This window comes from Ostrea edulis, chromosome 5 (genome assembly GCF_947568905.1).
Source record: "Ostrea edulis chromosome 5, xbOstEdul1.1, whole genome shotgun sequence".
Taxonomy (NCBI): Eukaryota; Metazoa; Mollusca; class Bivalvia; order Ostreida; family Ostreidae; genus Ostrea; species Ostrea edulis.
The window spans coordinates 57,953,523-57,978,590 of record NC_079168.1 but is presented as its reverse complement, the minus strand read 5'-3'; the positions used below and the strand labels follow the sequence as shown (position 1 = coordinate 57,978,590).

Here is a 25,068-nt window from a genome sequence, read left to right as displayed (position 1 = left end):
TTCTTCTCAAGAACTACTGAGCCAGAAAAGCTGATTTTTACATGAAAAGTTTCTGACATAGTGCAGATTCAAGCTTGTTCAAATCATGGCCCCCGGGGGTAGGATGGGGCCACAAGGGGGGATCAAAGTTTTACATACAAATATATAGTTAAAATCTTTTTCTCAATAACCACTGAGTCAGAAAAGCTGATATTTACAAGAAAACTTTCTGACATAGTGCAGATTCAAGTTTGTTCAAATCATGGCCCCCGGGGGGTAGGATGGGGCCACAAGTGGGGGGGGGGGGGGGTCAAAGTTTTACATACAAATATAGGAAAAAGCTTTAAAAATCTTCTTCTCAAGAACCATTGGGCCAAAGAAGTTGACATTTACATGAAAGCTTTCTGACATAGTGTAGATTCAAGTTTGCAAAGGGTAGTTTGGGCCATAATAAGGACTAAGGTTTTACATGCAAATATATATGGAAAGTCTTCAGATATGGGCCAAGGTGACTCAGGTGAGCGATGTGGCCCATGGGCCTCTTGTTTATTAGCGCTTCTGAGCCGAAGGCTCAAAGAGCTAATCATATGGCCATATATATGTGTGGCATGCGGTGTGCGTCAACTTTTTGGAAAAAAGGCTATATCTCAAGAACCCCTTGGCCAATTTTTGTCAAATTTGTCACAGGGTATCCTTGGTCCAAGGGCTTTCATTTGTACTAAAACTAGGGTTGTGACCCTTTAACAAGGGGAGATAATTAGGAAAATGCAAACAAAAGTAGTGGTTGCTAAAAAATCTTCTTCTCAAGAACTACTGGGCAAATTATCGCCAAACTTATGCATAAGGATGAGGATAGGTTGTAGATAAAAAAATTGTTCAAGGCATCATCCTGGGGCAAAGGGTGTGGTCTCAAGGTCACTTCAAAGTTGACCTTAAATTTTGTTTTGTTAAAACTTTGATATTTTGCTTAGTATAAGGACTAGGGTCATCAAATTTTGTCAGTTGATGCATCTTAGGACCTAATATCATGTTGTCTCAAAAGTAGGTCATCGTGACCTACTTTTTGAATTTCGCAGGTAATTATTATTAAATGGATTTCGATGCATATCTTGGACACTTTTGAGCCTATGATCATCAAAAGTTGTCAGTTGATGGATCATGGGACCTTGAACTGTGTCATGTGAAAAGTATGACCTACTTTCTGAATTTTATGGCTAATCATTTATGAATACATTTTAGGTTCTTATTTCAGATTCCGAGAGGTTTAGAAACATCAAACCTTGTAAGTTGATGCGTCTAGAGGCCTCAAAACATATTTATATAAAAAAGAAGTATGTCACAGTGACCTACTTTTTGAATTTTGCAGACATTCAAATTTCACATTTTCAATTTTAGATGCATATTTTGGACACTATGAAAGCTAGGATCATCAAACTTTGTCAGTTGATGCATCTTGAGTCTTCATAGTTTGTTGACCAAAAAGTAGGTCACCATGACCTACTTTTGAATTTGACGGCTATATTTTAATAGTTCAGATACTATTTGACTTACAATTATCAAACTTTGTCAGTTGATGCATTTTGAGTCTTCAGAGTGTGTTGACTAAAAAGTAGGTCATCGTGACCTACTTTTGAATTTGACGGCTATATTTTAATAGTTCAGATACTATTTGACTTACAATTATCAAACTTTGTCAGTTGATGCATTTTGAGTCTTCAGAGTGTGTTGACTAAAAAGTAGGTCATCGTGACCTATTTTGGATTTTGACGGCTATATTTGAATATTTCAGATACTATTTGACTTACAATCATCAAACTTTGTCAGTTGATGGGTCTTGAGTCTTCAGAGTGTGTTGACCAAAAAGTAGGTCACTGTGACCTACTTTTGGAATTTGACATTTATATCTGAATATTTCAGATACTATTTGACTTCAATTATCAAACTTTGTCAGTTGATGTATCTTGAGTCGTTGGATTTTGATTGCCTAATCTAATAGTGTACTGTATGATATCCCCTTCATACACTATCATGTGATAGGTCTTTAAAACCTTGTTAATTGTTGAATCTTGGTTAGTGAGAATTTTTGCCTGTTCTACAATGTATCAGAAGAGCGATTCTAGGCCCATGGGGCTCTTGTATTAGAATTCCTAGAAGAAAATTGCACATACTACACAACAATTTGGATAGTGGTCATAGAAAGATACCTAAAGGTTTTGCAATCAAATGGCAAGGCCACAATGAGATAATGACTTTGGGATTTAGTCATGTGATAGCTTGTGTAATTCTCAACAGACAGATATATCATTTGTTATCGAAGACAACAAATTTAGAATTAATCTTGTAATTTTTAGACCTAACTGATGTAGTATACAGCTAATGCTTTAGCTAAAAGTAGAAAATATTTGTTTTTTCATGCTTCTATTGGAACTTAACATTTAAATATGGTTACCCTAGCAAAAGCAATGCAACTGAGTGATTCAAGGTCCTGGCAACTTGTAAAAATACTAAGGCACTGGAGTTAATAAAATAGTGTTATTCCAAAACAAAAACAAAAATCAGAGAAATTAATGAGATTTTCTTCCAAATGGATAAAAAAGATTTCTATTGCTGAGTTTTATAGACTCCAATATTTTATTATTTATTATTTTTTGACAGGCAGGCTTACAGCAGTGGACCAGGATGCAGGACAGACCTTGACCTTTACCCTTTTGAACTACACAGATGTCTTTTTGTTGGAAGGAACTGATTCAATAGCTACATTTGCAAGCTTAGATTATGAACACCAGTCGCTGTATGTCTTGTCTGTTAGATGTACAGATGATGGGAACGAGCCTGAGTCTGTGAGTTTAAACTAGATAGAATGACAGAATATCACACTAAAGTCATCCGTGTCAATCCTAGTTACACTGTATGTATGTTTAGCATATTTATACCCCCAGCAAACAAAGTTTAGGAGGGGTACCTTGGAATCAGCATGTCAGTCTGTCTGTAGACATGATTTTGTCGGGACATGTTCTAAGAGACTTGCTCATGAGTTTTCATAAAAATTTGTACACTCTTTATTTATTGTGAACCTGATATTTTCTATTATCTGAAATGTAGCATACAGCCAGATATATGGTATAAGTTTTGGCATATGTATAGAAATATCTAAAAATGCACAGACTTCGAAAAGTAATTGATAGTTTACAAATCCTGTAGGTTGAGTCCATTGTGACGTTGGATATATTGATAGTTTACAAATCCTGTAGGTTGAGTCCATTGTGACGGTGGATATATTGATAGTTTACAAATCCTGTAGGTTGAGTCCATTGTGACGTTGGATATATTGATAGTTTACAAATCCTGTAGGTTGAGTCCATTGTGATGGTGGATATATTGATAGTTTACAAATCCTGTAGGTTGAGTCCATTGTGACGGTGGATATATTGGATGTAAATGAGACACCTAGCTTTTCTGATGTGACAGACATAACTGTTCTAGAGAACACGGCAATGGGGGAGGTAATTGGAAGAGTCACTGCTGTGGATTATGATATCCAGGAGACACAGCTGTTATTATCAATAGCCAAGGGATCCACAGACTTCATGATAACTGATACATCTTGCTCTACAGAGGTAGTACATCACTTAATATAAGAATTATTCACTGACACCATTACCTGTTTCCTATAAAATCTTATGACTAAGATAAAAAAAAATAAAAATAGAAATAATTGATTTTTACAACTCCTCAATTGCAGGTTTTGAATGAACATCAAAAGTATGCATGTCCACATTTGAGAAAGGGCAATGTATTAATGATAGTCTTAATCTGGACCTACATAATCAGCAAACTTAAAGAAATGACTAAATCTTTATTAAACATTGTGTACTGTATGATGTGATGTTGAAGGGCTTATGTTATTTTGATCAAACTTAAAATAACAACTGTGTTACATGCTTGCACAAAATAACATTCAATTTTGTAACAATAGAATGATCGTGTCAATTTTAGTAAGGAAACAGAGCTCTTAACATTTACAGTCTTCTGGCCTACTTACTTGGAACATTTTATTGCTTATTTAATTGCAAGGTAGCTAGAATTTTTTTTATTTAAGTGTTAAAAGATTTTTTTTTTTTTTTTTGGTAAAAAAGTTCACAGATGTACAAACAATTGGTATTTAGAAAGTGTGTAATGACTTTAGGCATTAAACAGAACTTAAATTCTCTTCATAATTTAAAAATTTTTATGAAGTTTTATAATGAATGCATGGAAGTAAACTGTCAGGCTTAAATTTTTCGGCAGTCTGGGCAAGGTACTCAATGCATCAGTAGCTTTTCCACGAGCCACCCCCTGGACTACGAAACAAAGCCTCTCTACCCACTGATACTGTCTGTGCAGGACAGCCGAGGCCTGACCAGCTCCTACAGTCTGACGGTCAATGTACAAGATGTCAACGAAGCTCCGTCTGTATGTCTGCCCTTACTCTTGTTTTTGTTTCTTACTCTTGTTTTTGTTTCCTCTACCATTCTGCTGGGGGTGTAAGTGATTGAATTAATTGGAGAGTTCCAAGTTACTGCAGGGGAACAATGTTTTATTCTGAATTTATACACTTGCACTCACATGATTCCAGTCTTGATAGCCCTTGATACTGCCGCTGCAGATGATACATGTACAAGTATTTTGTAGTATGAGGTAGTGATGAAACGATTGTCACCGACAATCGATTGTTGATCGTTTTTGGCTTGTCGATTCTGATTATCAATTCCATTTTTCATGATCGATTGTCGGCCAAACACAAATCTACAATAAACGGGTCAACTACGTATGTATTTTGATTAATATGAAAAGGGAAAAGGCTTCCAATGTTATCATCCTCATGGATATTGAAATCAATCAGCAATCATGAAGTTGATAACTCTCCGAGATTCCCCTGACTCTTATCCCTGCTTGTATAGTGTGACATGTGCACATATATCACGATATAAAAGCAGGGGTAAGAGTCGGAGAAGTATCAGATTAGTTATTAACTTGATATGTATCCCTACCCATGGAAAGCCAAGTCAGACGTCTGGAAAATTTTGGGGTTTCTTAAAACCGAAGCCAATCTGGATGTTGTGGCTAGAAGCCTAGAAAGAAACACCCATTTTATTCCTCATTAATGGGCTAATAGATGTGTGTATGTTTTACATATCCATAAAACTAAAAAGAAATAACCCCAAACTAATAAACATTTATTAACTACATATAAATACCGATTATATCGATCATTGATCAATACAGTTCTTCCAATTTTGACCGATTATCGATTATGAAAATTTTCCAATTATTCAACACTAGTATGAGGTATATAATTGATATAATGTGCTGCCAAGGGCTATCCCACTGATACAAGAAATAAGTAGGGGCTGTTTAAATCCCACTGATACAAGAAACAAGTAGGGGCTGTTTAAATCCCACTGATACAAGAAATTAGTTGGGGCTGTTTAAATCCCACTGATACAAGAAATTAGTAGGGGCTGTTTAAATCCCACTGATACAAGAAATTAGTAGGGGCTGTTTAAATCCCACTGATACAAGAAATACGGTGGGGCTGTTTAAACTCTTCTTTATTTTTGGACCCTTTTGAAGGGCTACGTAACTATCAATATTTGGACAGTAGTGCTTAAGTGATCTACCAAGGTGAGTTAAAATACATGCAGTCTACTCCACTTACATTGAAGTCACTTATATTGAACTATCTGTTATATTGAAGTAAAAATAAATCCCTGTAATGTTCATATAGCTCAACATCGTTAATCATACTTTAGATATGATGAACAATTCAGGTCAGTCCTTTGAATTTTAATATAGATCTACTTTTCTAGATTAACAATATATTTGCATGATATCTATGTAAATTAAAACACATAGCTTAAACTTAGTTTTATTATGCCCCCCCCCCCCCCCCCCCCCCCCCCCCCCCCCCCTTCAAAGAAGAGGGGCATATTGGTTTGCACCTGTCAGTCGGTAGACCACATGTTGTCCGCTCAATATCTTGAGAACCATTCACTTGATGATAATGATATTTCATATGTAGGTTGGTTATGAGTAGAAGAGGACCCCTATTGTTTTCCAGGTCAAAAAGTCAAAGGTCAAGGGTAAATCTAGTCTGGACATAGGAATATAATGTCTGCTCAATATCTTGAGAACCTTTTGCTTGAAAGACATCAAACTTAACACACTGGTACATCCTAAGGAGTAAATGACCCCTAATGATTTTGAGGTCATATGGTTAAAGGTCAAGGGTCAAACTGGGCATAGGAATATACTGACTATTCAATATCTAGAGAACCCTTTGCTTGACAGACATCAAACTTGTTACACTGGTACATCTTCAGGAGAAGATGACCCTATTGATTTTGAGGTCACAGGGTCAAGGGTCAAACTGGACGTTGGAATATACTGTCCGCTCAATATCTTGAGAACCCTTTGCCTGACAGACATCAAACTTGGTACACTGGTACATCTTCAGTAGAAGATGACCCCTATTGATTTTGAGGTCACATGGTCAAAGATCAAGGGTCAAACTGGACATTGAAATATACTGTCCGCTCAATGTCTTGAGAACCCTTTGCTTGACAGACATCAAACTTGGTACACTGGTACATCTTCAGGAGAAGATGACCGCTATTGATTTTGAGGTCACATGGTCAAAGGTCAAGGGTCAAACTGGACATTGGAATATGCTGTCCATTCAATATCTTGAGAACCCTTTGCTTGACAGACATCAAACTTGGTACACTGGTACATCTTCAGGAGTTTATGATCCCTATTGATTTTGAGGTCACATGTTTAAAGGTCAAGGGTCAAACTGGACATAAGAATATACTGTCCATTCAATATCTTGAGAACTCTTTGCTTGACAGACATCAAACTTAGTACACTGGTACATCTTCAGGAGAAGATGATCCCTATTGATTTTGAGGTCACATGTTTAAAGGTCAAGGGTCAGCCTGTACATTGGAATATACTGTCTGCTCAATATCTTGAGAACCCTTTGTTTGACAGACATCAAACTTAGTACAGTGGTGTATATTCAGAAGATGACTCCTATTGATTTTGAGGTCACATGGTCAAAGGTCAAGGGTCAAACTGGACATAGTAATATACTGTCCACTCAATATCTTGATAACCCTTTTGCTTGACAGACATCAAACTTAGTACACTGGTATATCTTCAGGAGAAGATGACCCATATTGATTTTGAGGTCAAAAGTCAATTGTTGAACTGGGCGTAGAAATATATTGTCTCCTATATTTTAAGAATTATTTGCTTGATTGACACCAAACTTGGTACACAGATACAGCATAAGGAGTAGATGACCCCTATTGATTTTTAGGTCAGGCTTAAAATAAAAATTGATTTGTTTGATGTACTCCGACCGACCCGTGAAATTTGTCCCGACCCAATCGTTTTTTCTACACTTTTTTGTTGCTCCCTGGAAAGTAAACATTCTTCGAATTAGTTTTAAAGTTGATGCCCCCCCCCCCCTTTTTTTTTGGACTAGTTATTTTACAGAATTTTTGTTACACTGTATCAAAATGTTCTTTGGGCGTCTTTCGGCTCTACTTTCACTTTGATAATGACCATTTGTTAATCCGGGAACTTTTCAAACACTTTTCTATATGAACGATCAAATATACCGCATCCCTGCTCCAAATTACCACATTATCTACCAACAAGATAGAGGAAGAAGCTACAAACTCCCTTGTCGAGGCCTGATCGTATTTGTGTACAAAAGTTTGAATGCCATGTTACTTAAATAAAAAATCAGGCGAGATAGCGCACCAAAATTATGGTGGACCACAAGTCTGCGTTCAAGTTGATGGTCTATATATATTTCTGAAAAAGCACGCATAAAATTTTGATATGGGATTATTTAAATGTTATGACGATTTAATAGGTGAAAGGCACTTTTACTTTGCTCTTAAACTGAGACACACGAATGGAACATGATCGTCACAACAAATTGAACGATGCAGGGAAGTCGGCATTGAAATTATATTGGGCAATATTAAAACTGATTATAAATTGCCGTCATCATGTAATTCACTTGGATATTCATGGATCACATTAAAGTGTTTAAGTGATTACTATTATGAATGTCAAACCACAAATAGAAGAATCAATCGGTGGTAATAAAAACTGTAGAGGTCCTCATCCGTGACGAATACAAAACGTCCTGAGAAATTTTCAGAAGGCAGTGGAAGATTTACGCGTGTTCTGACAGTAACTTGAAAGTCTCCTATTTAGTTATTTGTATAATTAATTTATTTCTTGGAATTTTTGTACCTGGAGAGCTTTTGTGATACAACACCTCACCCCACCCAATCAATATACAATGATATTCAGATATTGAATATCATTACAGTTGTTATCTCCTGCAGAACTTATTTTCAAAATCTTGTCAGTATCTCAGTACGACTTCATGAAGTTTTTATTTCTTTTATGAAGTAAAATGTATGATTTTATTCCGATTTATAAGAACCCTGTTGATTAATTCTTAATTGGTCAATATACCATCTACCATTGATCTTTGTCATCCCTTGCTCTGCAACCTCTGTTATCTTTTGAGAACTCTTATTCAGTAGTAAAACAAGCCCTAGGTACATTTATGTAGATTATTAATTGAATATTTTACTTGCTAGCATTTAAATCTTTTTCAGGATATCTTGTTCAATGGGAAGTTATTATCTTCACTGTCTGTGAATGAAATGACACAAAATGAGACCATGGTAGAGTTGTCTGCTCTTGATTCAGATGATGGCCAGCATCACAAATTTTCAATTGTTTCTGGAGACAAAGCAAATTTTGAAGTGGTTGAAAATAAACTTAGAGTAAGTAAAATATAGAATAGATCCAATAAACTTAAAATAAACAGTGTGAATGGGATATGGTCTCTAGAAATTCTTCAGTATCTGTTGAATAACAATCTCGTGAGCTAGCTAACACCGTACATATACTATACATTGTGCATAGATATTTGTGGATACATCATTTATACTGTTTTGATTCTCTTTAGGTGCAGGCGGGTGCAGTTCTAGATTATGAGACAAAAACGGTGTACAGACTGGTCATCAATGTGACTGATGATGGCTTACCTCCAATGTCTTTACAGAAGAACATCACCATTCAAGTCAGAAATGTCAATGAACCACCAGAGTCATTGAGTATGGACAACAATAGGGTAAAAGGGACATATGTTACAGAACTTTGAATTTACTTGTAATATTATATAGGAGTAGAGTTTATAGATGTTTTGGGGTTTTGTTAATCTCCCTATTGTAGGTGCCTGAGAACACTTTAAAGGGAGGTATGATTGGTACTTTTCATACCACTGATCCAGACAACAAAAAGACAGATGTTCAAACATTTACTTATGAACTGGTGACGAGCCAAGAAGGCAGGTTCAGAATAGTAGGAAATCAGCTCCAAGTAACTTCTGTTTTACTATTTTATAGTAAACTCAAATTTAAAAAAAAAAAAGAGGACAGAATATTGATGTAAGATTTGTAGAGAAGTTATTGAATTTGATGTGATTGTTTTCTTAGGTGGGCCAAGCCAACGAGAACTGCCATCAGAGAGAGGGGTTTTCCTGTGGATTGAACTATGAGAAGTCTGTTAGTTACAATGTTACCATTCTGGTGTTTGATAATGGGCTCCCTCCACAAAGTTCCCTGTTTAACTTGTCAGTCTATGTGACAGATGTCAATGATAGACCCACAAATCTAGCTTTGTCAGGTAATATCCAAAAGGTATCGCGAGAATTTAGTTAGAAAATAAACAGTGGTGACATAACAATTTTCATGCTTTAGCAATTTTAGTACTTTAATCTTCATCTTGTAAGATATTTTATCATATTATTGTTTTAAGGTGTACAATGTAGTTCCGATTCTTGAAAATAGGTCACAAAGTTCAGGGTCATGCACCTAAAGGTACAGTGATAGGCCGTCTTACGGTTATGGATGAAGATGCTGACCAGTCACATGTTTTCTCTTTGGTATCGGGTGGCAAAGGACAATTTCTGGTCAATAATGATGGTCAAGTTACTAAGGCAACAGACCAATATCTAGAGAGTGGGCGTGTCTATGATATATATGTGGAGGCTGTTGATGATGGACATCCTCAACTGAAAGTAAATTACCGAAAATGAATGTTTTTGAAATGTTGCAGAATTAATATTGTCAAAAAGAGAAAAAAAATTACAGTTACTCAATAGATTAAAGTGTTGTACCATAACAGTTGGACTGGATTTTTGAGAATTTGATTAAATGTGCATGGAATATGATATATGCTGTGTAAAGAAATTTAAAAAAAAAAAAACCAAAACAAACAAAAGAACTCCCTGGTGTCTGAATTCACTAGCAGTTGAGGGTGCATTGTATTTTTGTATACTTGCAGATTGCTTCTACCTTCCAAATAGCCATCCTAGGAGTTAGAGCTCCTGTCAGCGTGAATTTCACCTCAGAAGGAGGCAGAAGATTTTATTCTGTCAATCATCCTATTGTCATGGAGAACATGGATGCAGGCACTGTAATTGGCTCTTTGGAGGGTGTAAACAATGGGGCGGATCAAACTTTAGTTTTCTCTTTGGAAACGAAAGACAAGGAAACTCCTTTTAGTTTGGAAAATGTCAGCTGTCATGGAAGAGTAAGTTGGCAACTTCAAAATGGCTTCAAGATTTTCTTGAACTTAACTAATGCACTGTGTTGAAAAAGTATTACAGAGCTATTGGCAAAATTTTCAGGATAATAGTACGTGGTGCAGGGTACCTGTGAAGACTCAGAAAGTTCTAGACTTTGAAAAGCAGTCTTCATTGTCTGTGATTATTACAGCAGAGAATGGAGATGGAGGGAAACTGGTGGAGATGATTGAGGTCACCATTGAAAATGAAAATGAGGCTCCCCAGGTGATTTATATATGTAAAGTTGTTGCTGCAGCTTCATTTTAAGTATCAGCTTAAATTAGTATGACTACTCTAGAAATCCAATAATGTATATGATAAAGGTAAGAGTCAAATTCTTTCCATATCATAAATAGGCTATAGAAAGAAAAACATGGTATAATGACAATCAATTTGATCAAAAAGTCATGAAATATACAAAGTTGTATGCATATTATACATTTAGTTTAACTCTAGATAGTTTATGTTGATCCCATGGTGGTAGATAATCTGATTGTTTCTAGTAAAACTAGTTTTTTAAAAATGTTAATGAGTATGAGGCATACATGCCAACTTTTAAAAATCCCCATGGGGGATTTTGCGCGCGACGACCTTTTTTCAAAGCTCAAAATTCACTACATTTTACCATGAAAATAAATATTCAAGTAAAATATCAATCTAATCATTGTACATGTATCATATATTAACATAACATCAAGTGTGTTTGACCATTAACTTTAACAAACTATTAAAAAAAAAACACTTTGAAAGATACACATAAATGTTTTATTAAAATCATGTATTCAGCAAAAAATTCTCTTCAACAACAAGTCACCTACATATTATCAAATAATACTTAAAGTTGCATCCTTTTACACCACATAAACATTGGCTGGTCTATATATCAAAATTTGAATTAAAGCACATGCATGTAGGTACGACTACAAAGGTGATCTTGCTTGTCTGTAAACATGGGCTTGCAAAGTCTGGTGGAACTATCTGCATTGCAACCAGAAAAGGAGTGATCTTCCCTGCTATGAAATTTGCGAACAAAACCTTTGCACCCATGACATCTGAAATAATTACCAGGAAAAAAAGCACATCAAAATATACGTTTTCACTTGTAAATTAAGGCTACTTGCTAATATAAAATTCAGTATAGACTTGTGCGAATTACGCATCACAAAGTCTATTATATTATATTATACTACACTATATAGACTACATGTATATAATACATCGCTATAGATTTGGATAGCCTATATTATTATAGTTGGAAAAAAAATTTGACGTACCTTATTGCATATTTTGGATGCTGTCAGCGAGAGGCAAAAATCGGGAATGTCCGATTGTTTGGTAGTGACACTATCATCGTTGTCATTCACGTTTGTGTAAAGGATATGTCAATTTGAAATCTGTCTCCCCGATTAATTGCTATCAAAACATGCTTCGCACTGTCCAATAAGCACCCCGACACAGGCAGACCAGGTAAATTAAACTACCCTCATACCATGCGACACAGGTAAACAGTAATGGCTGACTATTGTCCCGATTTCTGATTGGCCAGTTCAGAAATGACGCGGGATTTCAAATTCCGGTTGGAAATGGGGGGTTTGTTGTCGTAAAATGGGAGATATTTTTAGAAAATCGGGATTTCGGGGCATTTTGGCAATCCCGATCGGGATATCGGGATTTGCCTTTTCAGTTGCTTCAAATCGGGAGAATCCCGCACAAATCGGGAAAGTTGGCATGTATGATGAGGAAATAGTTAAATGACTCACCTCTCACTGGATATAACAGAGCTCCACAAAAGTGATCATTTTCTAGTTATTTTCTTATCAACACATATACACCCTAGAAATTCAAATTCTTTAACAAATTTCACAACCCACTGCTAGCAAACTAATCAGCCACTTTCAGTTTGTTTAAGGTTGACAGCTGTATGAGAAAGTATTGTTTCCAATACACTATTCTTTGAAATCAGCAATTATGCCCCCCTTCAAAGAAGAGGGGCATATTGCTTTGTACCTGTCGGTTGGTCGGTCAGTAGACCACATGTTGTCTGCTCAATATCTTGAGAACCATTCACTTGATCGCAGTGATATTTCATGTGTGGGTTGGTTATGAGTAGAAGAGGACCCCTATTGTTTTTCAGGTCAAGAGATCAAGAGTCAATCTAATCTGGACATAGGAATATACTGTCCACTCAATATCTTGAGAACCCTTTGCTTGGCAGACATCAAACTTGGTACACTGGTATATCTTTAGGAGAAGATGACCCCTATTGATTTTATGGTCAAGGGTCAAACTGGACATAGGAATATAATGTCCGCTCAATATCTTGAGAACCCTTTGCTTGACAGATGTCAAACTTGGTACACTGGTACATTTTCAGGAGAAGATGACCCCTATTGATTTTGAGGTCACATGGTAGACACAATCTCGTTGCGAGCAATGAATAAGTCAAAGGTCAAGGGTCAAACTAGACATAGGAATATACCCTCTGCTCTATATTTTGAGAACCCTTTGCTTGACAGACATCTAATGATTTATCAACAATTTTCAAAAGGGTCCTGTGGCTATCGAATTGGGAAAAATTGTCAACATTTTTATCAAATTGGGAAAACCTAGACATTATTGTAAACATGCTAAATATATCATATCAAACAAGAAATCAAACACAAATTGATGTCATTCTTTTATTTTACATATTTAACTTTCTTTTCTTTAAGCTCTTAATTTTTTTTTACTATTCTTTATAAATCATCTAGAATTGCATATCTGTCATGCTTTACATAAATATTCACATTGAACTTATTTTTTAACAAATACATTTTTCACTAGCTTTTATTATTGGGAAAGGTGCAAGTTAAATTGGGGGGAAATTAGTAATTTTTAGGAAGGGAAAGGTCTGATATTCGGACCTAAAATGGGTCTTAAAAAATCACTGATTAAACTTGGTACATCTTCAAGAGAAGATGACCCCTATTGATTTTGAGTCGCATGGTCAAAGGTCAAGGGTTAAAATGGACATAGTAATATATTGTCTCCTATATTTATGTCCCCCTTCAAAGAAGAGGGGCATATTGGTTTGCACCTGTCGGTCGGTAGACCACATGTTGTCTGCTCATTATCTTGAGAACCATTCACTTGATCGTAATGATATTTCATATTTGGGTTGGTTATGAAAAGAAGATGACCCCTATTGTTTTTCAAGTCAAAAGGTTAAAGATCAAGGGTCAATCTACTCTGGACATAGGAATATACTGTCTGCTCAATATCTTGAGAACCCTTTGCTTGACAAACAGCAGACTTGGTACACTGGTACATCTTAAGGAGTAGATGACCCCTATTGATTTTGAGGTCACATGGTCAAAGGTTAAGGGTCAAACTGGACATAGGAATATATTGACTAATCAATATCTTGAGAACCCTTTGCTTGACAGACATCGAACTTGGTACACTGGTACATCTTCAGGAGAAGATGACCCCTTTTGAATTTGAGGTCACATGGTCAAAGGTCAAGGGTCAAACTGGACATAGGACTATACTATCTGCTCAATATCTTGAGAACCCTTTGCTTGACAGACATTAAACTTAGTACACTGGTACATCATCAGGAGAAGATGACACCTATTGATTTTGAAGTTACATGGTCAAAGGTCAAGGGTCAAACTGGACATAGGAATATACTGTCTGCTCAATATCTTGATAACCCTTTGCTTGACAGACATCAAACTTGGTACACTGGTTGATGACCCCTATTGAATTTTAGGTCACATGGTCAATCCACACTTGACATACGAAGATATTGCCTGCTCAATATTTTGAATTGATGATACTACTCTCAATTAAATGATGTGTGTGTATAACCCTTTTCAATTTTGCACTGGGGGGGGGGGGGGCATATGTGTTTTACAAACATCTCTTGTTTTGGGTATTGTTGCTGTGGTATATATAGACCTTACATGGCACACATAGACATTTTCATTGTATTGGGGCATATATAGACATCACTCACACACAAATCCTTGATCATAAAACTTGATAAATGGGTAAAAATGAGAAATCATAAAAAACGATTACTTGAAATCTAGATGTCATGATAATCTTATTACCGCAGCTCAGATAGTTTCTTGATAAAATGATGCTGGATCATGATTGGTTTACATCAGTCCCGTGAAGACAGAGTATTACTTGTACTCCACTAGAAATTCTATACACTGTCAGTGCCTACTATTATATCATGAGAATGTTTATACACCCTGTCGCTAGAATTTAAAGTAGGCACCTATCATGACAGTATGAAGTCGTGATGTAAACAAAAATGTCTAAATGATGTTTCATTGTTAAATGTTCAATAAGTTTTTTATATTCCTTTTGTGGCCATTGGAGGGGTGAATTCTATGCATGGTCATTTATTGACTGGGTATGGGGTGATATCTGGTTAGTAAATTTCACAACTGGTGCAGCTTTGCCTTGTCGAAATTTACATCCCCCTCCCCCCGGTACCAGGTATCAATAAATGATAATGTAACCTTTATACCATACCACAAAGCTTTTTTTCAACAAACTAAGCAGTTTCACAGTTGTGGAATTCATATATGGCATTACAAACGTAATTAACAGGATATCAAAGCTGGTAGTTCGGAGTTGTCTGTGCTGGAGAACACCCAGGGAGCCATTGTCACCATGTTCCAGGTATCAGATCCGGACATTGGTGATACACACACCTTCACACTACTGGATGATGCTGAAGGAAAGTTCATCCTCAGCACACAAGGACAATTATCCACAGCCAAAGGTATAGATGTCCAACCTTTCAGAATTTAATAACATTAATTCAAATTGGCCTTTTTCCTTCTTTAAATATACTTCAGAGCATATTTGAATCATTTAGGCTTGTTAAAATGTGTACTTATGAGGGGGAAAATATACTGAAGTTATTTAATTGTTTGCATTAAATTGGATATCATTGATATTAGACATGGTGATAGACTTTGAGAAGAGTCCTGAGGTTAACATAGCAGTCCAAGTCACTGATAATGGAGGACTGACATTGGAGAAGAACTTCAGTGTCAGGGTGGAAGATACTAATGAAAGACCCACACAGATCAAACTCTCACAGAATAAGGTATGAAGACCAACACAGATCAAACTCTCACAGAATAAGGTATGAAAGACCCACACAGATCAAGTTCTCACAAAATAAGGTATGAAAGACCCACACAGATCAAACTCTCACAGAATAAGGTATGAAGACCCACACAGATCAAACTCTCACAGAATAAGGTATGAAAGACCCACACAGATCAAGTTCTCACAAAATAAGGTATGAAAGACCCACACAGATCAAGCTCTCACAGGATGAAGTATGAAAGACCCATACAGATCAAGTTCTCATAGAATAAGGTATGAAGTCTTACACAGATCAAAATCTCACAGAATAAGGTATGAAAGTAACTAATATGAAGTTGTCAAATAGATTTTTACCTCAGGTGACAATGCTTGATCCCAAAGATTAACTGTATCATAAATCATTTCCATCTTCTGTGACTAAAATCTGCTTCCTGAATGTGCTTGTAATGTTTTGTTAAATTTACAGGTGAAAGAGATGAGTGATCCTGGGACAGTGATTGGTCAGTTAGTGACCGAGGACCCAGATATTGGGCAGACTCACAGTTACACATTGGTGGACGATGCTAGAGGTCGGGTCCTCATCAATGGAAACACTCTACAGGTTAGACCTAGGATTCATAAACCAATTGAAAAGCAGTTTTCTATTTGTGCATTGGATTAAATTTCTGGTACACTAACTTGAGAAGCAGTCGAATGTTCAAAGATAGAAACTTATAAGATTTTTAAAAAACCAGCTAGTCCCCTTGATGTACACTTTAAGCAGTATTTCAAAATAACCGATTTCAATATACTGTATGTGTAACATATTTTTATGGGATGCAAATTATAGTGGTTTTGGTGGTGAAACAAGAGCACTAATTTATGGTTGTACTAAAACAAGAAATTCTCTATTTATCCATTATCATAGATAGAAGAAACGCTAAATCATGATTACGCCAAATAGTGCATCAGCTCCGACTGCCGAATTTTAGACACGCTAAAATAAGTACACATTAACATGTGTGATTTCATCTTTGGGGGGCAATTTACTTCAATGTGGCAACCAAATGCAAACTATTAAAAATCTAATGGAAATCTATTGATTTGATCTATATTAGTTCATATTTAAATTAACTCTGGAATTGAATCTGATTGTATGATACTCAGGTGGCTGTCAAAGGAGAGGGATGTGATGAGATGGGAGGGACCTCCTGTTTACTGGATTTTGAATCCAAGGAAAGCTTTGATGTAGTGATTACCACTCAAGATTCTGGATCTCCCTATTTGAATCTGACTGTGTCTTTGACAATAGATGTGACAGATGTCAATGATCCACCACATCACCTGGGTCTGAGCGTGATGAGTCTGCAGGAGGATGCATGGATCGGGACAGTGGTTGGGATGATAGAGGTATGCACTGTAGCTATCATACAGACTGACTGTATGTGTGTAGATTCTGTGGATTGTGATTTGAAGGGAGATAACCCTTCTACAAAGAAATTATGCTATCCAAGACTTGGGGAAACTGATAGGTTAAAGCAACACTGTAAAGTATTGTGTATAGTGCACACACCCCACATTTGAAAAAAAAGAATTCTGAAAAAACCTTAATCCTCTGCAGTGATTTTTTAAGGCCCATTTTGGGTCTGAATTTCGGCCCTTTCCCCTCTTAAAAATTGAAGAAGAAAAATTCCCAAGTTAGCTTGCATTTTTCCCAATAATAAAATTATGAAAGGAAAACATATTTGAAAAAAATAAACATTCGATGTGAATTATATAAGACTTAACAAAGAGTTATGGGAATGATGATTTGGATAGAATAGTTTAAAATTTTAGAAGGTTAAAGAAGTGTAAAATAAAGATGATATAATGTTTGATATGATTTTAAAACTTATTTAATATGAAATTGATTTTTCCCAATTTGACTGAAATGTTGACAATTTTTTCCAATTCGAAAGCCACAGGACCCTTGTTAAAAATGTAGAAAAATCACTGCTATGTAATGTGCACATCCAGTTGACATTTTGATCGATTTTGATTAAAATTGAAATATTGTGTCAATGTTAATATCAGAGACAAATCATGGTTGGTTGAATTTTTTTTTAAACGTCCCACTCGAGAATTTTTAACTCATATGGAGACAGACAAATTATGAAACTACTCATTGACATGATCTCTTTTATGAAATAATTAAAGATTTTTAGTCTTTCTTTAAAGGTCAACTGAAACGATTTTCAAAGTTCGTTTTTCAAATAAATTCCGTAAGAAAATACCATTCCTTAAATGTTTTCACATAAGAATAATTTTTGTTTCGATCATCCAGGTAGATACGACATCGTTAATTTCAACCCGGTAAATTTTATTGTATGAGTTATCTGCCCTTTAGGCGAACCTGATATTTCAATATGGCGGCACGATATGAAAATCATTCGGAAGATTGTATTCCTGAAATAGATATATCGCTTAGTGTTAATGTGCAGCCCTGCCAATACGAACCAGTTGTACAGCGAGACGCATCCCCACTAGTGGAAAACGATAGTTATTCAGAAAACGGCGAGGATCAATCGGACGAATGCCCTTCACCTGTTCACCATCTGATATGCGAGGTCGATATGCAATGGTTTGTTAATTTAGGCTAATTATTTATATGAGACTTTTAATGAAAACGAAACGATTACTCAAAGCTCAGAAGTGCATCAGCATGTATTTCTAAGACTAGTTTTCTATTATTCTAACAGGTGATCATATAGGCTAGTAATGTCATCGCAATGCCCTCAAGAAGGGAGTCCAAATGTTGCAGTGCATAGGATTGAAGAGGTGGGCGTGTCCTGCATCACAGATCACGAAGGTTTTGTTGTGGCAAACTGTCTCAACAGATTGGTTATAGGAACAGCTTATTATGAATGCATACAAAATATTGGTCCCTTGGAGGAGGGGGAATTGATTCACAAGTATGTATTTTGTTATGATTACTCAAAGTTAATATTGGGGGGGGGGGGGGGGGGGGGGCACTCGGTCTCCTGATTCACTATGACACGGCCATAGTCATAGTCATTAATGAAGCATTGTAAAATAAATGTCTAGATACTATTAAATACCAATGTTCTTTAATATTTTCTAGATTGAAATTGCTAATTTATTTAAGTATTTCAAATAATTTAATGCAAATTAGTAGATAAAAATGAAAATAAGTATGTCAATGGTCAATGGGGCAGGCACTCGGTCTCCTGATTCACTATGAGCCATAGTCATAATGAACCTCTCCTATTTCAATATCTAAACCCACTGAATTGTTGACCCTTTTATGCACTTCCTTTCAAATAAACATAAAATGTGCCTCAATCAATTTCTTATGTTTTATCTTTACCCATTTTACTGTCTAACCATGTGTACATTTTATATCAATTTCAAATCAGAAATTAATTCCTGAAAAATCATTCATATTTAAAGTAACCCCATCCCCCCCCCCCCCCCAATTTTTTTTTTTTTGGTTAGATGAAAGTCATCAATTATATTTGAAATTTTAAAATTCTTCATAATTTTTTTAACAGATTTTACAGACATCATGCATATTGGAGATCTGGTAGTAGCTTGGGAAAAACAATTGGAAAGTTCTTCTATCCTGCGTTGTGACTATGATAAGAAATCATTCCATCACAACAGTACTGTGGATTTAAATACCCTTTGGTATTAATTTAAATGTGTGATAAATTCTTAATGCATTTTTCATAAGTGATATAAATAAATATAAACAAGTAAACATAGTTTGATGTTCAGTTTTTATATTGTACATAATATATATCACCAATTTACATATATGTAATTTGGGTTAAATCCAAAAGGTCTACAGGTCCCAGTCACCTGAGTTTGACACATGTTGGTAGGAATTTGTGATCGGGGCAGGAGAATTACCAACAACATCCATTATATTAACTTCCTGGAGTTTCTGTAGGAGCCAAACTGATCACTTCCTGCATCAATTCAAAGGCTTAATCTGAAATGTAACAAAACGTTACAATTCAATAAACATGTACTTATTGTCTAGTATTATGAATATCCACTCACATACATACTAATTATGTGGGTCAATTTAAAAAATGTACATATTTGAGGTGAAGAAAAACAAAAAAATTCAAATGTCGCAGAAAATTAATTTTCATATTAATGAAGCATTGTAAAATAAATGTCTAGATACTATTAAATACCAATGTTCTTTAATATTTTCTAGATTGAAATTGCTAATTTATTCAAGTATTTCAAAAAATTTAATGCAGATTAGTAGATAAAAATGAAAATAAGTATGTCAATGGTCAAAATTGACCTACATGTAAAATTTGTACATGTATTCCGTTTCTTTTTCCAACAACTGGATTTATTTAATGATACAAGTTTAATTTTCCATCTCATAATTATAAGAATATTATCAAAACTATGGTTGTAAGAAATATTCATTTATCAATTTCACAATTTATCTATTTAGTAAATTGTAAAATTGCTTCTTTTGGGGGGGGGGGGGGGGGGGGGTCTGTAACTTGGGAAATTTGCATAGTATCAGCATGGATAAATAAATATATGCTCTGCATTTAATTAATCAAATGTGGACCATGTGTACTTAGTCATGTTGCATGTATATCATAAAGCTGATTAAGTATACTCGACTAGTGATATTTTTATTGTACTACTACTTGTGTAGATTTTTCTATACCTATTTCTGGATTTTATATTAATTATTGTACTTCAGAGAAAACTCAGTACAAATATGTGTCCTATATTTACTTGTTTTAAAATCATTTACCTTTATGGCATAAAAATAATGAATTTTAGAAAAATTTACAATTTTTTCATGTTTGACACTGTATTGAGTTTGTATTCAAATTTAGTAACAGTATCGAGAGTAACATCATGGACAAAGTGTAAAAAATCTAAAGGGCATGAGTGTAGAACACAAGTGAAAAAATATTCAGATTTTATACAAAGTTACTTAACATGCATATTGGCTATGATTCTAATTTACACATTTGCAAAAGTTCACTTCAATCTAGAATAATATTCATAGATATTTACTTGATATCCTTCACCTAACTTGTATACATATGTATGTACATGTATGTTACATGAACAATTGAACATTCAAAGTATCCATTAAATTTACACCAATGTGTAATATTTTTGAAAACAAATTTGATAATACAATTCATGTCATTTTGTGGCTCTAGTACAAATCTTGCAATTATTCCATATGTGGTTTGTGTAGTCATTTCATAAGTGTTTGTCCCATTCATGATTTAATCATTTTGAATGGCAGGATCATATGACATTGAATGGAATTGGTTGTTTTTGTTGATTGTCTTGGAATTGGGTGGTGGGGGAAGAATGATTCGGACATTGTCATCAACTTCTAACTCATATAAACTAATATAAACAAATGAATGAAAGTAAACTTCAGTTATGAATGACTTGTGTGACTGCATGAAGGGGGGGGGGGGTAATAAAAATAAGCTTCAGTATGAAATAATTGTGTGACGGGTGGGGGTAGAGGATATTCGTATAGAGAACAAATAAATCGTGTCATACTATATCAATGTCAATAAAAAAGCCAATATCATTTACATCAAAACTTACGTTCTTTTCTCCACAGCTCTGGAAGTTTTGTTTATGAAGGGGAAAGTCCAAATCTGTTTTCCGTTTTCGGCCCTTTCAGGTCTTTGTAGCTACGTGTAGCGGTTTGTAATCAAAGAGAATTGGGATTGGCTTTTTCTTTCATTGCATTCTTGAGTGTTCCATGCAAAGACCATGCCATGGACAGCTGATGGACGGCTTATTATGTAGGCCTAACAGTCCTCAATAGAGTGCTTCGACGGCCAATAATTAATCCATTGTTTTTAATTTCCCCACCCAAATTCCGCAATTTTTTGTGTGTGTAGGGAAACTAAACATTGTTACTCTGTCTATATTAAACCTTACAGTCAGGAACCGCACAAAACACCATATTTACTCGTTGTTTACCGGACGTCACCTGCTGATTAGCGTCTTTAGTTTCAATATGGCGGGTTCGTGTAAAGGGGCATAACTCCCGCAATATTTTCTGCTCTGACACAGGTGCGCTATCTTTATCCGCGCGTATCGCGGATATATGACCAAAATGAACCGAACAAACCCACACAATCATTTTATACGATCTAAATGAAGCAAATACATACTTAATATGGAAAAAGTTATATTTCGTTTCAGTTGACCTTTAAAGCTTGTAAATTTTGAGTTTTACAGGGGCTGGAGAGAGAAAGAGAGAGAGAGAAAGAGTGGATGTAGAATATGTGTCAGCTACCCTTAGGAATACAACCATTATTCAAACACTGTGACCACAGGAACTCTGCAGAGGTACCTGAGACAGGTCCTGTGTATATCAAAACTATAAAAAAGCAGGGACATGTAGATTTCTACCATGTTCTGTCTGGATCACCTCTGTCTCTGTGTATTTCTTTGAGTGCCATGGGATATAATAATTAACACCTTAGTAGACCCTGGCCACTCCAGGTAAATAACATCTGTTTAGATTAGGCTCCGCCTACATTTTCACCAACCATACGGTCATGAGATGGGTCTTTAATGCAATCACATACAACCAATGTTTATAACATAATTACTAGTAATCACCCTAAACAGTTAGTAATCTCTCTAAACAGCTAGCAATCTCCCTAAACAGCTAGTAATCTCTCTAAATAGCTAGCAATCTCCCTAAACAGCTAGTAATCTCTCTAAACAGCTAGCAATCACCCTAAACAGCTAGTAATGGTTCTAAACAGTTAGTAATCACTCTAAACAGCTATTAATCACTTTAAACGGATAGTAATCACCTTTAACAGCTAGTAATCACTCTAAACAGCTATTGATCACGTTAAACAGCTAGCAATCATCCTAAACAGCTAATAATCACCCTAAACAGCTAGCAATCACAAACAGCTAGTAATCACCCTAAACAGCTAGTAATCACTCTAAACAGGTAGCAATCACCCTAAACAGCAAGTATTCACCCTAAACAGCTAGTAATCGTTCTAAACAGCTAGTAATCACCCTAAACAGCTAGTAATCACAATAAACAGCTAGTAATCACAATAAACAGCTAGTAGTCACCCTAAATAGCTAGTAATCACTCTAAACAGGTAGCAATCACCCTAAACAGCAAGTATTCACCCTAAACAACTAGTAATCGTTCTAAACAGCTAGTAATCACCCTAAACAGCTAGTAATCACAATAAACAGCTAGTAGTCACCCTAAACAGCTAGTAGTCACCCTAAACAGCTAGTAATCACTCTAAACAGGTAGCAATCACAATAAACAGCAAGTATTCACCCTAAACAGCTAGTAATCACAATAAACAGCTAGTAATCACAATAAACAGCTAGTAGTCACCCTAAACAACTGGTAATCACCCTAAACAGTTAGCAATCACTCTAAACAGCTAGTAATCACCCTAAACAGCTAGTAATCACTCTAAACAGCTAGTAGTCTCCCTAAACAGCTAGTAATCTCCATAAACAGATAGTAATCACCCTAAACAGCTAGTAATCTCCATAAACAGGTAGTAATCACCCTAAACAGCTAGTAATCACCCTAAACAGCTAGTAGTCACCCTAAACAGCTAGTAATCGTTCTAAACAGCTAGTAATCACAATAAACAGCTAGTAGTCACCCTAAACAGCTAGTAGTCACCCTAAACAGCTAGTAATCACTCTAAACAGGTAGCAATCACAATAAACAGCAAGTATTCACCCTAAACAACTGGTAATCACAATAAACAGCTAGTAATCACAATAAACAGCTAGTAATCACTCTAAACAGGTAGCAATCACAATAAACAGCAAGTATTCACCCTAAACAGCTAGTAGTCACCCTAAACAGCTAGTAATCACAATAAACAGCTAGTAATCACAATAAACAGTTAGAAATCGTTCTAAACAGTTAGAAATCGTTCTAAACAGCTAGTAATCACCCTAAACAGCTAGTAATCACAATAAACAGCTAGTAATCACAATAAACAGCTAGTAATCATCCTAAACAGCAAGTATTCACCCTAAACAGTTAGCAATCACTCTAAACAGCTAGTAATCACCCTAAACAACTGGTAATCACTCTAAACAGCTAGTAATCACCCTAAACAGCTAGTAATCACCCTAAACAGCTAGTAATCACCCTAAACAGTTAGCAATCACCCTAAACAGCTAGTAATCACCATAAACAGCTAGTAATTACCATAAACAGCTAGTAATTACCATAAACAGCTAGTAATCACCATAAACAGCTAGTAATTTCAGGCAGAAACTGGCCACAGTTGTCAACAGTTCTCTGAAAGCAGGAGATAATGGTGGCTATGTTGCTTGTTAAGATGTTTAAAGGTACTATTTTGCTTCTTGAATATACATTGTATGGACAACTGTAGGTTAGTAATGCTGAGCCGGAACAGACACTAAGTTTCAGTGCTGAGGAGGAGGAGGGTGTGTTCGGAGTGGAGGACCACACTCTGGTACTGAGAGAGACACTGGACTATGAAACACAGTCTTTATACAACCTGACTATTGCTGCAACAGATGATGGTGTACCTCCAGCAAAGGCAAGTTTATGCTGCTTGAATAAAAAAGACCGCATTTATTAGCATAATATGCCAATAGCTTATTATGTATATTAGTGATACTTATATTTCTATAAAATTTCCGTCTGCAGTTGCTACATTCAATGAGAAGAAATTTCCATTGTACATTAAAATATATTGTTTATTTCATAAAAGTTATTCAAACCTTTTCTTAAATTTGATTTTGAAAATTCTTGTAGATTTCAAAAACATTCCAAATCAACATCATTGATGTTAATGAAGCTCCGTTTCATCTGCTGATCCAGTCCAACAATGTAGACACCAAATTTCCAGGAAACGAGCCAAGCGTTTCAGAGAACTCTGTGAAGAATGTCCTCATTGGGCAAGTTGCTGTACAAGACTATGATATCTTGGATGTTGTTACCATGGGAACAACAAATGTGCAGATTGGCATATTCAATCAAGTTTGCCTGTCTTTGGCAAAGGTAATATGTGCAGTAGTCACACGATACATTTTCTTGAACAGACAATCCTGTCATTTTATTTTTCAACTTTTGCTATTATAAATCATTTTAGTCCCCTATCAGCATCACCAAAGGGAATTACTATTTTCCTCTCTCTCCATCTGCCACACTTTTAGTTTTCCAGAATTTTTTTTTCCCCATCTGAATTAAATTCAGTATATGTTCATGTATA

At 35.6% G+C, this 25,068-nt stretch overlaps 1 protein-coding gene and 2 long non-coding RNA genes across 4 annotated transcripts in view; 2 read left to right on the top strand and 1 right to left on the bottom strand.

Annotated features, from left to right (window-relative positions):
- LOC125651112 (protocadherin Fat 4-like) overlaps window positions 1-25,068 on the top strand; it is a 137,079-nt gene that overhangs the window by 71,744 nt on the left and 40,267 nt on the right. The window contains exons 17-32 of the mRNA XM_048879703.2: window positions 2,635-2,819; window positions 3,381-3,596; window positions 4,267-4,431; window positions 8,670-8,840; window positions 9,026-9,190; window positions 9,292-9,438; window positions 9,555-9,744; window positions 9,909-10,138; window positions 10,405-10,653; window positions 10,751-10,912; window positions 15,296-15,470; window positions 15,652-15,800; window positions 16,272-16,406; window positions 16,952-17,194; window positions 24,223-24,393; window positions 24,612-24,857. Of these exons, the coding sequence (XP_048735660.2) occupies window positions 2,635-2,819; window positions 3,381-3,596; window positions 4,267-4,431; window positions 8,670-8,840; window positions 9,026-9,190; window positions 9,292-9,438; window positions 9,555-9,744; window positions 9,909-10,138; window positions 10,405-10,653; window positions 10,751-10,912; window positions 15,296-15,470; window positions 15,652-15,800; window positions 16,272-16,406; window positions 16,952-17,194; window positions 24,223-24,393; window positions 24,612-24,857 (2,999 nt within the window). The remainder of the gene's footprint in view (window positions 1-2,634; window positions 2,820-3,380; window positions 3,597-4,266; window positions 4,432-8,669; window positions 8,841-9,025; window positions 9,191-9,291; window positions 9,439-9,554; window positions 9,745-9,908; window positions 10,139-10,404; window positions 10,654-10,750; window positions 10,913-15,295; window positions 15,471-15,651; window positions 15,801-16,271; window positions 16,407-16,951; window positions 17,195-24,222; window positions 24,394-24,611; window positions 24,858-25,068) is intronic.
- LOC130054603 (uncharacterized) lies at window positions 17,994-19,548 on the top strand. 2 transcript variants are annotated; one of them, XR_008802919.1, is made up of 3 exons: window positions 17,994-18,404; window positions 18,523-18,735; window positions 19,336-19,548. It is a non-coding gene; the product is annotated as an uncharacterized LOC130054603 (long non-coding RNA). The 2 variants fall into 2 exon arrangements; XR_008802920.1 differs by having other exon boundaries at window positions 17,994-18,735.
- LOC130054604 (uncharacterized) lies at window positions 19,550-21,936 on the bottom strand. The gene is made up of 2 exons (XR_008802921.1): window positions 21,407-21,936; window positions 19,550-19,778 (listed from the first exon to the last, which is right to left on the bottom strand). It is a non-coding gene; the product is annotated as an uncharacterized LOC130054604 (long non-coding RNA).